General features: G+C 38.6%; 1 protein-coding gene across 2 annotated transcripts in view; it reads left to right on the forward strand.

Annotated features, from left to right (window-relative positions):
* The window catches only part of IGSF3 (immunoglobulin superfamily member 3), a 118503-nt gene extending 101126 nt beyond the window's left edge, over positions 1 to 17377 (forward strand). For both annotated transcript variants that reach the window (XM_070750212.1, XM_070750213.1), the window contains 4 exons: positions 2097 to 2507; positions 8158 to 8565; positions 11718 to 12143; positions 14582 to 17377. In XM_070750212.1, the coding sequence (XP_070606313.1) occupies positions 2097 to 2507; positions 8158 to 8565; positions 11718 to 12143; positions 14582 to 14832 (1496 nt within the window). In that variant the 3' untranslated portion in view covers positions 14833 to 17377. The remainder of the gene's footprint in view (positions 1 to 2096; positions 2508 to 8157; positions 8566 to 11717; positions 12144 to 14581) is intronic.
* Positions 17378 to 18135: the final 758 nt, after the last annotated feature.

Raw genomic sequence — 18135 nt, forward strand, 5'->3', positions numbered from 1 at the left:
TGTCAAGATTCTTCTGTATTTTGTGCCTATTTTTTAGAGTATTGGCTATTCCTGCCAGTTTGATGCAATCTACTTGTCCAGGTCATTGATGAAGATGTTGAAGAGTACTGGGCCTAAAACAGAGCCTTGGGTTACTCCACTTCACACCTTCTTCCATGTAGATGTAGTTCCATTGATCATTACACGTAGAGTGTAGTAAATACTTTACCAATTGTTTCAAGTCAGAGAGTAGTCATAGTATTGCCTGGTATAACATTGTGATACAACTTTAAAACATCTTGGGATGTTTTAAAGAGCCAAAGTAGTGGGGAATCTATCTATTAAAACTCTCCTGACTGTAACCTTTAACAGGACAAAATGGTACATCATAGGTCTAAACTTTCTCAGCAAGGTATCTCAAATGGAATAACTTACATAATATCAAGGCCCTTTATATCAGTGGGAATGAGTTTTTTTGAAATTGTTGGCATTTTAGCAGCACTGTACTATTGCTATTTTGCACCATAATCATGCGATCCTCATTTGCAATGTTCCTTGATGCCTTCCAACAAGTCAATGGGGAACTTTGGGGAAAAGTCAGTGGGGGTCATGTGGCCATGGCTGACAGAGGGACCATTTCGGTTAACAAACAACCTTCTGATTGTTTAGATGCGCATTCTCTGTTAGGTGAGAAAATATATCTGAAAGGATAACCAACAGATCACAGATTACCTAATACAGTGGTACCTCGGTTAACAACCACAATCCGTTCCAGAAGGTTGTTTGTTAACCGAAATGGTCGTTATCCAAAACAATTTTCCCCATAGGAAATAATGGAAATGGATTTAATTGGTTCCCAGCCTTTATTTCTTTTGGGAAAAATTGGAAATTGAGGATTTTTTCCTCTCCCCCCCCCCCCCCATTGTCCCTCACTCCCCCCCCCCCTCTCCTTAGCTTTTTCCACTCACCATGGGAGCAGCAAAGCATTGCTTTGGCTATGACGAAGCAGACACTGAGTTTGCTGGTCCCGGCGGCGGCTTCTCTTTGAGGACACTGGCTGTGGCAGCGGGGACCTGGGGGCCTGGGTATAGATATGATGTTCCTGGCGCTGCTGTTCCTCGAAAGGAAGCTGCCAGTGCCACTGCCGCAACCACCAGCTGCTCCTCTGGCGAGGGGATGAAGGCACAGAGGCAAGAGGTAAGGGGGGGGTGAGGGACAATGGGGAGGGTAAGGGGTAAAGAGGTAAGGAGAGGGGGGCGGGAGTGAGGGACAATAATAACCAAAAATTTCTGTTCGGTATCCGAATTTTTGTTTGGTATCTGAAGCAAATTTTTGCTGAAATTTTTAATTGTTATACGAAAAGTACGCTAACCAAGGTTTAAATTGTGTTAAAGAAAATCTATTTATATGATTGATTATTCTGAAGTGCTAGTTCCAAATTGTATTCAATAACGTTTTGGTGGGTAAAGGGGAAAGAAAGTTAAAGAGTATGAGTAAAATAAGAAATTAACTTTTTTCTTAAAATGGCATACAAATAATGGAAAATGAAATAAAAAATTATACCTTCTTGATCTTTTAATATATTTTATGCCCTGCATTTATATTGTCCTAAAACGTTTAGAAAGTTTTGCTTTATTTAATTGATAATTTTTAAAAAAAATATTGTATTATAAAAATACATTTTATTATCTGTGTATATTTATATAGTAGTAACTAGAGATTATTAACTGATTCTTTACATAGTAAACATATAAAGATAGGGAAAATGTTTATATAAATATTAACTATGTTTTAAATGGGTGTTAAGAAACAAGGTTGCTTGAATTTTATTTCTGGCAGTGGTTCCCAAACTTGGTAACATTAAGAATTGGGGACTTCAACTCCCAGCGTAGCTGGCCGGAGAATTCTGGGAGTTGAAGTCCACATGTCTTAAAGTTGCCAAGTTTGGGAACCACTGACAGTATAGCATTGATAAAACAGCTGCAAAGTGCATTACATTATTTTGTCGTATAACAACAATTTGTACATAAGCTTAACACAATAGTAAAATCTCCAGTATATTTAATTGATCCATGCATTTTTCTCTCTTTCTTCTCCTCCATTGCACCACCTCCAAGTAACAAAGCTACAGGTCAGCAAATCAAAGCGGAGTATTGTTCTTGTGGCAAATAAGCCTATCCCTCTGAATTGCTCTGTCAAGTCTCAAACCAGCCCGGATTCTCATTTTGCAGTCCTATGGTATGTTCATAGACCCTCGGACACTGATGGGAAGCTCATTCTGAAGACCACTCACAGCTCTGTATTTGAGTATGGCACTTATGCGGAAGAAGAAGGCCTAAAGGGAAGATTGCAATTTGAGAGGTCACTCTCTGGGGGTCTTTTCAGCCTGACAGTGCAGAGGGCACAGGTCAGTGACAGCGGTAGCTACTACTGCCATGTGGAAGAGTGGCTGCTCAATCCTAACCATGCCTGGTATAAATTGGCAGAGGAGGTTTCTGGCCGGACTGAAGTTACCGTCAAGCTACCAGGTAATATTTCTCAAAGGCTAAGCAGACTATGCTTAAATAGATGGGAATGAGCCAAGGTGGCACAATGGGTAGAGTGCAGTACTGCAGGCCATTAAAGCCGACTGCTAGATCTGCAGGTCAGCGTTTCAAATCTCATCACCAGCTCAAGGTTGATTCATCCTTCCGAGGTGGGTGGGTGGGTGGATGGATGGGTGGATGGAAGGTTGGATGGATGGATGGATGGATGGATGGATGGATGGATGGATGGATGGATGGAGAGGCTCTGAAATCTTTGTATGTAAATAGTGCTTGGTTTCTCTTTTCATTTCCTGGTCAATTTTTTGTTGTTGTTGTTTATATGCCATCAACTCCAATATTGATTTGTGACAACTCTCAACAATTTAAAGGGATATTCTTACTTTCTACTGGCTGAAATTAAAAGTTTGAATGCCAAGCAGCTTTCTGGACCAATGCCTAGTTGACCAGTCCTGCCAAGTTTTGTCTTGTAATATACAGTGGTACCTCATCTTATGAACGCCTCTTCTAACGAACTTTTCAAGATATGAACCCGGTGTTTAAAAATTTTTTGCCTCTTCTTCCGAACTATTTTCACCTTACGAACCCAAGCAGCTGCTCCTGGGATGAAGGGGTTTCTTTTTTTCTCCTTTTTTGAAGAAAGAAAAGTTGCTTGGAGTAGGAAAGATTTTGCAGAGAACAACGTGCTTGCAAAGGCACTGAAACAGTGTCTTTTTAAGAAAGAAAAGGGAGGGGCGCCCCCCTTGCCTTTCTTCCTTCCCATTCACCCTTTAGCCTAGCCTTGCTTCTTCCACCCGCCCCCTTTAGCTGCTCCTCCCTGCCCTCTGTTCGCCTCCCTTCTACAGTTTGGGATTTTCCTGAAGGATTTGCACGCATTATTTGCTTTTACATTGATTCCTATGGGAAACATTGTTTCATCTTACAAACTTTTCACCTTACGAACCTCATCCTGGGACCAATTAAGTTCGTATGATGAGGTACCACTGTACTTTACTTTTCCTATCTCTCAATATGTGAAATGCCAATCTATTAATTTATTTGTCTCTCCCTGATTTCATGTACGCTTGCTATTTAATAAAACCACACAGCAACAGCTTTCAGAAATGTCCTTGAATATAACAATCCAGGTTGCTGAATTTAGAAATAGACATGTATGTAGAAAACATTCTGTATTTTTTAATCTATTTCCTACATCAAAGTATGTAGGGCACACTGTCACTTAAAATATCTATCATTAAAACATCACAAAACTTGAAAACTGGATACTTAGCACCTTCTAACATATTGTAATTTCAGTTCCCAGAATTCCCCAAAGCCATGCTTGCTAGAGAATTCTGGGAACTGCAGACAAAATACATCTTAGCTTTATAGTCATAAGCAGAGGATTAGTTTAGGAGGAGGAATGGAAGCAGGAAAATGTCCAATCCTTGGGGGTGGGGGAGACACTGATTCAATTTAAAAACAAAAACTGTCATATAGGCGTTTATCGAACACTAGATGAGAACTACTAGTTCCAGGCATTGCAGTGTCTGAGCTTCTGTTATATGCAATGGCTTTATAGAGATTTTATCACTACCAGTTGCTGAAGATGCTTTATTTAGAGGAATATTTTTCTGCTGACAGATGCATGTAGCAGGCCACAATATCTTAATTCTTTCAGTCTTTTAGCTCCAAACATTCTTTGAATTTCAATGATATTCAGTGCAACATGTAGAAAAAAAAATTAATCATGTTATCCAGAAATCATATTGACAGCCAGTTAGCAGTGTAAAGAAAATCACATTTAATCAATTAAAATTTCTATTTATGTTTTAATTTTTTTCCCTTGACCTATCCATTGAAAGTATCCAATCTGAGTAATAAACTCTAATAAATAAAAAATACAAGTAACAATTATATAACTTAGATCATGGAATAAACAGAAATTATAAATTTATAAATTCTAAGGAGGAAGTTGTGTCCTAATAAAGACAACTATAAGGAAAATTCTTCATCTCTGGTGAATGCCTACTGCTCCAAATATTCTGACTGGTACATTTGCATTTTTATTAGTGTAGCTACAACATTCCCATGTGTTATTTATTGCACGAGAATCTATATTGCCTGAAGTATCTTTCCTATTGCATGGTGCATATATGTATGTACACACATACATATACAAAAGCTTGCAGGTATACAGTGGTACCTTGACAGACGAGTCTAATTCGTTCCAGACCCGAGCTCGTATGTCGATCAACTCGCATCTCGAACGAATGCCTTTAGACATTGTTTTTCGCACCGAGATAACTTGAAGCAAGGAATTCTTGCGCCACCTAGTGGAAGCTTGGCTCATATCCCGAATTTGAGCTCGGGTGTCGAACAGAAATTTTGCTCGCGTCTCGGCTCGTAACTTGGAATACTCGCATGTGGAGCAGAGCGTATCTAGACGTACTACTGTATATTGTATGTATGTGCTTTCTGATGATAAACTGTGTGAAACAATGGACTTCATACAAAGTATCTTTATCATTATGCATTGAATCCAACTGGGCAAAACTGCATCATCATTTTCAACCAAGGTACCTATGTACCATAAATGGGCTAACTTTCAGGATGCATCCAAACTCCAAAACCTATAACTGCTGTAGAAATGAAATTTGAAAATTTTATGAAACATTTATAAAACATTTTATGACATAGTACAAAGTGTCATGAAACATTTCCTCTGGTCAACTCCTGATGTTTGACTATAGTCAATATAGGCTAGTTTCAAGGCAGATGCCTTTTTGAATATTTCCCTTAATTTTCACATACTGTAGATTGAAAACTGTTGAAAGCAGTGAGGAATCTGGAAAGAAAATATATCTGGAACGATGACCCAGTGGCTTGGTTATTTTTTAAAAAAATATTTAAATCCCAGCCTCCAGGTGCTACAGGTAGCACCTAAATCAAAATGATTGCAGTGGATATAGAAAGCCTACACACCTCAGTAAAAACGCCAGGTTTTTGAGATATAAAATAAATCAGATCAGAATTCTTTCCACCTTTAATATAACTAATAATAATAATAATAATAATAATAATAATAATAATAATAATAATAATAATTTATTAGATTTGTATGTCGCCCCTCTCCGAAGACTCTGTAAGCTGTAAATAATTCAATTGACAAACAAACTGAAATCTCTCTTAGGGGAATAACGATAAGAAACTTGAATCATATGGTTGTTCACACCTTCTTATAAGTAAAGATGTGACTGAAAATTAGCCAATTACATTGAAACTGGTGTTAAATCAGTACACATGACTCATAAAATAAAGTTCAACTGTTTACTGATATTTACTCAGTTGCCTCTTACAGCAAAAGTCATGATCTGCAAAGAGCTTACGAAGTATCAAAGGGATTTCATTGTTGGAAGGTATCACTCAGAAGAAGGATACAGTACACAAAAATTACTAACATTGGCTATACCAGCAATCTCCAACCATGGCAAATGTAAGACTTATGGACTTCAACTCCGAGATTTCATCAGCCAGCTTCAACTCTAGGAATTGAAGCCCACCACTCTTAAAGTTGCCATGGTTGGAGGCTCCTGGGCTACATACAATGGAACACAGTGAAAATAATAATTAACAAATGGAGTAAATATGGCACAGCATTGACAGTATCAAGAACTAGATGTCATCCAAAAGTTATGATCAAGAAGAAAACTGGTCTGAGAGGATGCCAAGAGGCCTACTGCAACATTAAAGGAACTTGCAGGAAGTTTTGGCAAGTAACCTCCCTTATTCCTTCATTCTGGGCTGTAAGGTGAAGTGTCAAGACAGAAGCCTTGTCTTTTAAATAAGAACTTCCAAGCCTGGCTGCATTTTGCAAAAATCTATGTCAAGTTTGACAAAAGAACATATTTGGTGCAAAAACAACAGTGGCAACATTATGTTTTGGGGCTGCTTTTCTTTGAGTTGGAACTGGTGCTTTCGTTAAGATGGGGGGAATTATGAAGAGCCCATTTGGGCACAAAACTTTGAGGTCTCTGCTAAAATGATGAAGATGAAGTATTTTCAACAAGACTACAACCCAAAGCAATACCTCCAAATTAACGAAAGAATGACTTCATCAGAAGATCAAAGTTTTGGAATGGCACAGGCAAAACCTGGATCTGGAGCCAATTGAAAATCTATGGGAGTACCTGAAGAAAGTTGTATCCCTTGCAATCTGAGAAGATTTGGAATGCTTTTCTAAGGAAGAGTAAGCAGAAATTCCCAAAGTAAGATGTGCTATGCTCATAGGCTCCTATGCTAAAATACTGAATGCTATGTCTGTCATCTGCACCTCTATAACTGTCTGGTTTGGTGCTGCAACCCAACAGGACTGACACAGACTTCAGAGGATAATCAGAACTGCAGAAAAAACAATTGCTGCCAACCTGCCTTCCATTGAGGACCTGTATACTACACGAGTCAAAAAGAGGGCGGGGAAAATATTTACTGACCCCTCACATCCTGGACACAAATTGTTTCAACTCCTACCCTCAAAACGTCGCTACAGAGCACTGCACACCAAGACAACTAGACACAAGAACAGTTTTTTTCTGAACGCCATCACTCTACTAAACAAATAATTCCCTCAACACTGTCAGACTTTCTACTAAATCTGCACTTCTATTCTACTAGTTTTTCTCATCATTCCTTTCACCCATTTCCTCCCATGTTGACTGTATGACTGTAATTTGTTGCTTATATCCTAAGATTTTTATTAATATTGCTTCTTCATTGCTTATTTGACCCCTATGACAATCATTAAGTATGGTACCACATGATTTTTGACAAATGTATATTTTATTTTATGTACGCTGAGAGCATATGCACCAAGACAAATTCCTTGTGTGTCCAATCACACTTGGCCAATAAAAAATTCTGTTCTATTCTATTCTATTCTACCATAAAATCATAAGGTGCTTCAACAAAATATTAGTGTTTAGTGTATGCAACAATGTTATTGTACATGTTTAGTGTTACTTCATTCCCTTCAAAAGGTTTCAGGGTTTTTTTGCAATTGAATTGTAAAGTTTATGTGTTCTACTAAAGTTTGAAAGAATTCTGAAGTGATCTATCTTTGTCTGACTTTTACATTTAAAAAACCCTGGCATTTTAACAGGGGTAGGTAGACTTACTATATTACCTGTAGTTACAGGTAATACATAAATAATATCAGAGCAAAGCTAAATCTGTAGAATTGTAACTAATGTTTAGGCTGGTCTTTTTCTTTTTCTTTCTATTTTTTTTTTTAAACTTTATTTTCATAAAAGTTAACAAACATACAAACAATTGTAGGGGTTACAATTTCCCCTCTTGTCATAGAAGTCAATTTTCTTTTACAGAAAAAGTATACATTATTAATGCCTTAAGTGAACATATTAATTTAAGTGAAGAGAAGAAATTTTGCTCAACCTTACTATAAAGACATTTCATACGAAAACAGGAAAAGGAAAATAAAAATAAATCATTTTAGTATATTTATAATTCTCACATAGGTTTTACATTTAATTTTTCTTCTTATTTATCCATATATACACCTTATTCCAAATAATATAAAATTCTGATTCCGCTTAAATAGTCTTTTTCAGTTGATAATTATTTTCTTGTATTCTCCTAGATAATCTGTTGGAAGTCAACAAGAGCCAAAAGAATCTAACCATTTTAGAAAATGAATGGGTAACACTAGAGTGTCTGGTCACTAACCGGAGCAGTCAAGCTTCCCAGTTATCTGTGGAATGGTACGTGTGGAAGTCTGGTGAGCCAGAGAAAGAAGCCGTTGTGAAGCTGACAAGGCAGGCCACTCTTTTATATGGAGAGTTAGCCACTCTAAATGGTGTGAAGAGCAGGCTGCACCTGGAAAGTCCTTTGCCAGGTCTATATCTTCTTACTATCCAGAACATGACACTGCAGGATAGTGGGACCTATGATTGTCGAGTGGAAGAGTGGCTGCTGAATCCTACAAATACCTGGTACAAAAGGGCAGAAGATCTGTCTGGGCTGACAACCGTTTTGGTGAAGAAGCCAGGTAAATTATTTGTTTTCTTGGAGGGTTGCTTCAGAGATGGATAAAGCAGCTTAATTTCTGCTCATTGCAAATTAATACGTCACCTATCTGGGTTGCACTGAATTAACTTACATGGATTATAGTCAGCACATTGACCAGTTGCCTTAACATCCCTTTGCTATAAGACTATGTTAGTAGTAGTTTTAGTTAATGTTAATAATGTGTCAAGTACAAACAACCAAGCCCACACCTGCAAACTAACCCCATTATTGTTTTCTACCTATAACAGAGGAATCTTTCCATTCCAGCAGCTTTCCCTTGGGAAGAATTAGATAAAGCTCCAAGGAATTCGGGCGTGGGGTGGGTGGAGGTTGGTTGGTTCTGTCCCTTTTATGGTTGTGCAATGAATCTAGACTAGGTCTTCATTTATTCTCTCCTGCCTGTCAGATTAAGTGCGTCCCAACATAATGTGAAGAAAAACTCCAAAAACTATTACACTTTTATGCATTTGTCTTTTTTAGAAAGGGGGAAGGCTTCACGTTAAACCATACTTTCCCCCCCCCCCCCATCCCGGGCCATCAAGATGGAAAGGTTGGGAGGATCACTGTTCTAAAGCTGGGATCTCCAACCTTGGCAACTATAAGACTTGTGGACTTCAACTACCAGAATTCCTCAGCCAGCTTTTCTTGCTGTGGAACTCTGGGAGTTGAAGTCCACAGGTCTTAATGTTGTCAAGATTGGAGACTCCTGCTGTAAAGAATAGTGTCACCCCATAGAATGATAATGCTGAAGATAAAGTTGTTGGATGAAAAGAGATTCCATCGTACTTTGATTCATCTTCAACATCCATAACTGGGTAAAGAAAATGAAACTTTAAGAAGAAAAGACCAAATAAAAATATTCAAAATTTTAATTTTTTGCCCAAATTTTCTATCCTCATACTCTATGATTCCTCAAGATTTATGCCTGTGAAATGTTTACAATATAATTTCTAAATATCAGCAGACTGAATAAGAAAAGGATTACAATTCATGTTGATGAGTATCTGCACTATGAAAAACTAGCCAGCTCTTGAGAAAATATGAAAATATTTGACATTCTTGCTAAAGAATGTTTCCCCACTGTTCAGGATGAAGAAGAAAAATATATGGGTCTTTAGAGGAAAAATGTCTCCAGGCTATAATCATTGTGATGCTGCACACATTAGAATTAAGCTTTTGGATTTTCTTTTTGGGAAGAATGTTTTCAGATGGCCTGTTAGCAGCATCTAGAGATATAAAGAAGAACAATCTAAGGCAGAAATCTTATGACCTGAACTATATATAAGGGGGGGGGGGGATTATTTTAGGATTTAAAAAATTGCACAAGCTTTTATGCTCACTAGCAGAATCTAGTTTCTTCTATTCTGCTAGTGAGTTTAAAAACTTGTGAAAACCTATCCAACTGATGACCCACAGGCCGGATGCTTCATGTGCAGGCCACGCCCACCCTATCTCCATAAAGGTAAAAAAGTCATGATACATGACATGATTTTGACACCTACAATCTAGGTGATCGTCTTAAACTTAGACCAATTAATTTAGTTCTATATGCGTTCCATCCTTCCCAATATTTCAATAACTAATGTGCTTGTTCTCTAATAAGCATCCTGAGAATAGATAAGTATCAGTCTGAAATTCCAAACTGCATTCTTAATTTTGTATTTTTTCTTTTGAAATCAATAACACCAGAAATCTTTTTTTCCCATTCTTTTGTCGTACATTATCACCAATTGCTCATAGTTCTATCTCTAAAATTTTCTTTTCTGTCACATAATGGTATCTCTTTATGGCTTCCTCTTACTGTATAACTAGATAAGGGTGAAAAAGGAAATTTATGAAAGTGTATTGTGGATGTTCTGTCGGGCTCTCTGGTAGAATCCTCCCAAAAATTCACAGGTACAAATTTCAGACACACACACGTTTGAAAATTCAAAACAATGTTCTTTATAATGAAAATTCACTTAAACTAAGCCCTCTTTTGGTATAGCAAAGAGCACTTGTCTCCAAACAAACTGGTAATTTGTACAAGTCCCTTATCAGTTCTGTGATACTTAGCTTGCAGCTGTGAGGCAATTCACAGTCCGTCTTCTTTCACAAAGTGAAACACTCTTTGCTCTGGTTTAGTTTCAAAGCGGGGGAAAATCAGCACACAAAAAGTCAAAGTCAGTAAAGCAGTCACGAAACACAATGATCAGATAATCCTCCACAATGACCAAACCCACAGGCTGCTATTTATAGCAGCCTCACTAATTACCACAGCCCCACCCAACCACAGGTGGCCTCATTTTCTTTGATAATAATCTCTCAGTTGTTGTTGCCTATGTATCGCTCTCCGCATGCGTGGCTGTATCATTAACTCTTGTTCTGAATCCAAGGAGGAGCTAGATAATTGATCTCCTTCTGAGCTGTCTGCCACACTCTCCTCCTCCCTGTCACTCTTGTCTTCTTGGTCATAGGAGCCTTCATCAGCAGATTCCACCAGGGGTAAAACAGGCCTGCAGCATGTGGATATCTCCCCCATATCCACAGTCCTTGGGGCAGGAGCTGGGCCAGAGCTAACCACAACAGTGGAATTCTTCGCCTCATTAAATGTTACCAGAAATGTTAGAAATATCAATTAATCCAAACCCTTCGAACAGGTTGTGCCAAATAATGTTCAGTTCCACATAAACATTCCATATTAACCATTCTGTATTGATAATCCCTGGTCTGCACAGATTATCCAAGGAGGCAGGAATATCTTTCATTCCAGTCCTTGAATAATCTTATTCCACTCAGGATAATTTTTAAAAAGCCAGAATATGTTATTCTTTGTCATATTTGCCCCCTGGGCATATTCTATTCCCCAGCAATTGTTTTCTTAGCAATGTCTTTCTTGATTATCTGAAAGTTGGCAGTACATCCTTGCAGCTTGTTCTGAACCAAGCATTTTTTGATCTCCTGGTTTCTATGCCCAGAAGAGGAACAAGCCTTTGCAGGCAAACTTAAATTCTGTGTCTCATTTCAGGAAACTGTATTCTGAAGGGAGGGGCCATTCAGTCAAGAAATTTCAAATTTTGCTTTTCAGCACTGGTTCATGTTCTGTACAATTAGAGAAACTAATTGGCCTTTGTATATCTTCAATATCTTCAGATGCCTCACTGCAAGTGGATGCAACAATCGCCAACCTCACGGTGCAGGAACAGGACCATTTCCATTTGGATTGCAACATTTTGTCACCTACCAGCCAGGATTCCCGTTTTGCTGTGACATGGTTCATCGTGAAGAATAAAGACCGAAATGCTCAAACTGGTCACAAGAACGAAGAAGATAAAGAGGCCTTGTTAAGAGTAGGCCAAGATTTTGTCTTCAGCCGAGAGGCCAACCCTTGGGAAGGGAGGCTACGTTTTCAAAGACTTTCAGCTATGTTTTATCGACTGACTGTGTTACAGGCAGCTACTTCTGATGCTGGCAATTACTCATGCCATGTGGAAGAGTGGCTACCTGATCCCAAAGGAGCTTGGTACAAACTTACAGAGGAAGATTCTGGTCTTATAACTGTTTATGTGCAAGATACAGGTAAGATTATTAAGGTATTTAATTCTACAAGTCTTCGGAGAAGGGCGGCATACAAATATTATTATTATTATTATTATTATTATTATTATTATTATTATTATTATTATTATTATTAATGTATAGGAATGGGGTTTGCAAAAATTCAATAAGAATATAGCTTGAGAATATTTTGAAGGATCTATATAAAGTTGTTTTCAGACTTTATTAGTTAATGAAAACGATGACGATGATTTCATATCAGTTATTTCCAACCCAGTAAGATCTACCCATGTTTTTTAATGTTGATTACAAGTAATGCATGCCAGGGGTGGAATGCTCTTACCTGCTGCTACCGGTGGGATAGGTGTATATCATTTACTTATTTTTCTTACTTGTTTATTTTACATGGCATAGGTTGCTACCGGTGGTATAGGCGTAGCATGTGCTGTGCTCGCAGCATAGAGATTCTTGCATGCACGCACTATGCCTATAGCACCGGTAACAACCCACCACTGATGTATGCCATGCAGAATAAGCAAGTAAGAAAAATAACTAAATGATATATCCTAAAAATATGGGTGGAAGTTACAAGTTATGCTGGGTGTATTATAGGAGCAAACTACAAGCTATTCAAAACTATGTCACTCAGGGTAATCTAAATGCATTTTAGATTTTTTTTTCTGAAACAAAGTGAAAAAAATTAGTACTGCAGGAGCACTGCAGAACGATCTCTGGCACAACAGGTTTCTAGCAATGTTATATCTGTTGCATATTAACTGGAATAGCTACTTTTCTGCATCAAAACGTCATGCAAATTGAAGATATCCTAACTTAGAAGTTTCCCCAATGTAATACAGAGCTTCCCAACCTAAGTTCCAGGACTTTGTACAGATGTCAAAAACATTAAGACCAAACTTTTGTTTTGCCAACAAATTTTTAATTTGTTTGATACGGGAAAATAACAGCACATATGCCTTACTAAGGGGGTCAGGGCAGCTTCCATGGAGAGTTCCCTTCATTAAATCAGTTGGGTAAGAAAATGACTGATTTAAAATCAGCTAGTGAGTTTCCATTAGTATGGGTATGGTCTGTCTGCCAGTTTTCTGCCATTCCCCCTTTAATCCCAGCCATCGAGCTTTTCTGGGCTGCTAGAGGAGCCTTTTGGTGGCGCTTAAGGAAGCTTTGACAACCCAGAGTGAACGGAGAATTTTTCTTTCTCTGGGCACTTGGAGAGGGGATAAACCACTTCGCTGTGATGACTCCCTCGCACTGCCTCCCATACACCCGGCGCGAGTTTGCCTCCCGGAGCGTCTTGCAAAAAGGCAAAAGGGGGCGCTCCTCCTACTCTTCTTCTTCCTCCTCCTCCTCTCACCACCCAAATTCCAAGCTTTTATTTCTTTCCTAATGGGTTTGCACGCATCATTTGCTTTTACACTGATTCCTATGGGAAAAATTGCTTCTACTTAAGAACATTTCTGCTTAAGAACCTGGTCATGGAACGAATTAAGTTCTTAAGTAGAGATTTATTCATTCATTCATTCATTCATTCATTCGATTTTTATGCCGCCCTTCTCCGTAAACTCAGGGCGGCTTACAACATGTTAGCAATAGCACTTTTTAACAGAGCCAGCCTATTGCCCCCACAATCTGGGTCCTCATTTTACCCACCTCGGAAGGATGGAAGGCTGAGTCAACCTTGAGCTGGTGATGAGATTTGAACCGTTGATCTTCAGATCTACACTCAGCTTCAGTGGCCTGCAGTACAGCACTCTACCTGCTGCGCCACTCCGGCTCAGAGATACCACTGTAGTTGAATCTGGATGTCTCAGGTCCTAGTTCACTATACTATCTTTATTCTCCACAATCCACGCAAGATTTTTCTTCTTAAAATTACACCTATGGTACTTACTCAAAAATAGTACTGTACTTTTGAAAGATTATAGTTTGGAGATCAAAAGGAAGCAAAGTTCTAAAAATAACTTTGTTTGGCAATTTATACTCATTTTAGTGATTGAGGAATAGTTGATACATTTGAATATTGTACTAAACAAAATGCTTTGGTTAAGAGTTCTGTTCACACAGGACTTACTTTAGCCTAACTTGGTATATTGCTTCTTAATAGTTGTTTACAAGGGAAGGTTTGGTCTAGCGGTCAAAGCTCTGGAGTAGTTGCAGGAATATTCCCGTTCTAGTCCTGTATTTGGCACAGAAGCCAGTTGGATGACTTTGGCCAATTGTCGCCTCCCTTACTAAGAAGACAATAGCTTTCTTCTGAAGATGTTGCCAAGAAAATTGTGTGAATATTAAAATTGAAGTTTGGAGTTTGTCCATATAATTACCAGAAATCAAGATTGACTTAACGCAGAGGCACATGCTCACACAGATGTTTGGTATATGCAAAAAAAAAAAGAGAAATATATTGATCTGAAAGTTTACTACTATCCTTTTACTCTTTTTAGGTTCCTCTCTGCAGTCTGTTATCTGCAACAATGACTCCCTGTTCTACTTTGTATTTTTTTATCCTTTTCCCATTTTTGGCATTCTCATCATCACCATTCTGCTGGTGCGATTCAAAAGTCGAAATTCCAGCAAGAATTCGGAAGGAAAGAACGGGGTCCCTTTGTTATGGATCAAAGAGCCACACCTAAACTATTCCCCCACTTGTCTGGAGCCTCCTGTTCTCAGCATTCATCCAGGAACTATTGATTAAATGGCAGAGCCCTAAAAGAGGTAAAGCTGCATCTGAAACCCAAAGGAGGTCTATTTTGTTGTATTTTTATTCACCATCTGAACTTTTGGATACCAGCTTACCTCTGCTACACCGTCCCGTCACCTTTGGGGCTTGGGGAATTTGAACACCCCAGAATGTCTGTGAAGAACCAGCCAATTGCTAAGAGGGATAGAATGTCCATTTGTTCGCTGTATATAATGAGTTCTCATACTGTTTTCCTTTTCATCCAGTGTCATCATTTGTCTTCTGGGCTGTAATTCTGTTGCTCAAATATGTATTCTTGTATTATGCAGAGGACAGACTCCAGAATGTATTGATTAAGTTGGGCTCTGGTTGTGTCAAAGCGGGGCACTTTATTTTGAGTAAATTAAGTAAGATTGTTTTATCAAATGGGCTTGTTTCAGCAGCTACATGTCTTTGGAATGGACCAGAGAAACTGTATATTGCTTTTGAGAAATGAACCTAGGATCACTCCATACTGCATATTAAGCAGCATTGTTTCTGCCATCTCAGTCTGGATGTTTCCTGTTACTTCAGTACTGAATGGGCATATGTGGGAGAGGCTTTGTTTTTAGCTTCAAAAAGAAATTACAGTCCATCGAAGGAAAATGTTGACTTCCCCACGTACAATTGCCTGTTTAATTCTAATGACCAAAAAAAAAAAGAGCCCAGGGTTTAAATATGCTCCACTATCACACTTAGAGATTTCAGCAGAAAAGAAATTAGATAAATCTTGACCAAAGTTTAGGAAGCAGTGCAGAAGTAACTGCCTCCTTGTGTGGCCTGGCACTGTAATAACTGTGGAATGTTGAAACAGAGCAGAGAAAGGGCTGACATACTGAACAACTTCTGTCTCTTACCAATGTTGCGTCCAGCTGCACTGTCTACGCAAAGAAGCTTACATCAGGCAAGAAGGGGTGTGAATGTTCTTCCTTGCCTCCCATATATGTATATGCTGCTTTGTTATTTCAGCTTTATTTCTTCAGGTATACTAACCTTCATCTTCATTCCACCAGCCTTGCATAAGACACAGTAAGTGAAAATATGCTGGGCTAAGAACTGTGGTTCTTTCTATGAAAGGCACAGCATTAAGAAACCTTGGTTCAGTTCAGGTGGAATTCTTACTTCAAGTCAAGAGCTCTTTCCACGTGCTGTCCAGGAAGATGCTTGTGATACACGATGGACCAGATCTCTTGTGGCCCGATTCTAGCTGCAGAGACAGGGAAATTTTAAAACTTTTTTAAAAGTGTGTGTACTGTCTTCCTAAAAGTCTTCCTGGTACAGCTGCTAATTTTCTTAAAACAGGTGAATCTGTGTGATTCAGTGTCAGCGTTATATGCCAGCACGTTATGCTGCCTTGACATGAAGGTGGTTGATCGGTGGTAAGAAGATAGCAATACAGCAGGTTTTTCCTTCCTGAAGAGTGAAAATGAAGGGTTTTGCTAATTTGTCCTTATTAAAGCAATTTGTGGGAATAACAAACTTGGTGAATGGTGCTTTAACATCAAGGCAAAGGTTTCCCTTATGTCGAGAGAAAGGTGTGCTGTTATATTCGAGCAGTCTCTCTCAGCCTGTTGTCTCTGAGATGAGTGGAGACTACACTTTGCATGATTCCCAGCCAGCAGGGATTTGTATTAAAACATCTAAAGGACCTTAGACGCAGGTGCTCTTGGGGAAAGGGGGGGAGATTGAGGTTTTGAAAAGTCTCCCATGCTTGTAACATTCTAATAAAGCACCCAGAAAGTTCCCAGAACCAAATCTGCCTCTGCAAAACATTAATCTTTCATAATGTGCAATTTGAAAACAGACAGTTTTAGTCTGCCTGCCTATACTATCTATTCAGAAGAGAGGGGATTTAAAAAGAAAATGAGACACCTATACACACATAACACACACTCAAAAGTTCAGCTTCTCTGCGGTTCTGTTGATGTAAAACGTCTTGTAGATATACTGCTCGAGGGCGGGAGCTGTAATTGAGTTAAGGTCTTAAAAAGGAAAGGAGGCAGTGGGACAATCCGTGCCCTGAACAACATTGTTTCTTTATCTTTGCATTGGAAATGTTTTCAACCGACCTAATATAGCATTAATGCTTCCCTACCAGCAATCCTCCTCTGCACGCCTGCTTATGGAAAGTTATCCCACAGCGACATCCAGTGGCTAGCTCTCCAATCTGTGGACTCTTGGGAAAGTTTATGGATGTCATAAAGCCTCTTAAATAGTGGAAGAATTGTCCCACAAGCAGCACCAAGGATCACTTGCAAATGACTTATCCATTGTGCTGCCAAACTGATTATCAATTCAGAATGGGCTTTCTTTTTAAAACATGGACACCGCCTGCAAAAAGCTTTCACAAAGCTTTTTGGACCACTCTTTCTCTACCCAGAGAAAAAGGAACAAGCTACCTTTGCATGATGTGAGAAAAATGTGTTTTTTATTATTATTAAAGAGAAACTTTGTACCATGTTGCACTAAATGTTTTATACAACACACATGCAAGCTGTAGTAAACTGTGTTAAAATGGTGATTTATTGTCCTGTGTTAATGGTTTTGAACTGTTAACAAAACTTTTATCCCAGTTATATCAATGTGCTATTTATGTCAAGTTGGGTGTTCAACCGCAGCGAGCCACAATGTTCTTGCTCTTACCATGGCTTGCATCACTAGCATGGGGACAAAATATGAGTACTGAACAAATGCCTAGTGACTCATTTATACAAAAAAATAGATTTCACTGATCTGCTGCCTTTCATTCTGAAAGCTAAGATTATGAAGGTATAACTTGCTGGAGCTTAGCTTTAGTGGTTTTTCCTTAAAGATTCAACAATGTTGAGGAAGGAATGGGAATCTAAGCTAACGTTGCAGTGTATTATTATTATGCATAGCAATTGTTTTATCATTTGTCCTGCATTAAGAGATTGTCCTTAAACACATAGACTTTTTTAGTCTGGGATCTAGTTTGTTCTAGCAGTTAAAGCACCAGGCTAGAAATGATGAGATGTGAGTTCAAATCTCACTTTTACCATGAAAGCCACCTGGATGGTCATTGAGCAAGTCATTGTCTCTCAGCTCACAGAGTGTTTTGGGGAAAAGAAGTGTTATGTACGTTCAGGGTGTCCACCAAACCTGGGAAATTAGAGAATTATCAGCAGTTCTGGAAATATAAGGGAATTATCAGGCAATTCATGAAAGAAACGGAATAAATCAGGTGGGGGAAACAAACTATTAAAATGTCAGGAAAAAATCATGTTAAAAAAATGGATCACGCTGCCTGCAGAGTCAAGC

The sequence above is a fragment of the Erythrolamprus reginae genome, chromosome 4, assembly GCF_031021105.1.
Source record: "Erythrolamprus reginae isolate rEryReg1 chromosome 4, rEryReg1.hap1, whole genome shotgun sequence".
In the NCBI taxonomy this organism is placed as follows: Eukaryota; Metazoa; Chordata; class Lepidosauria; order Squamata; family Dipsadidae; genus Erythrolamprus; species Erythrolamprus reginae.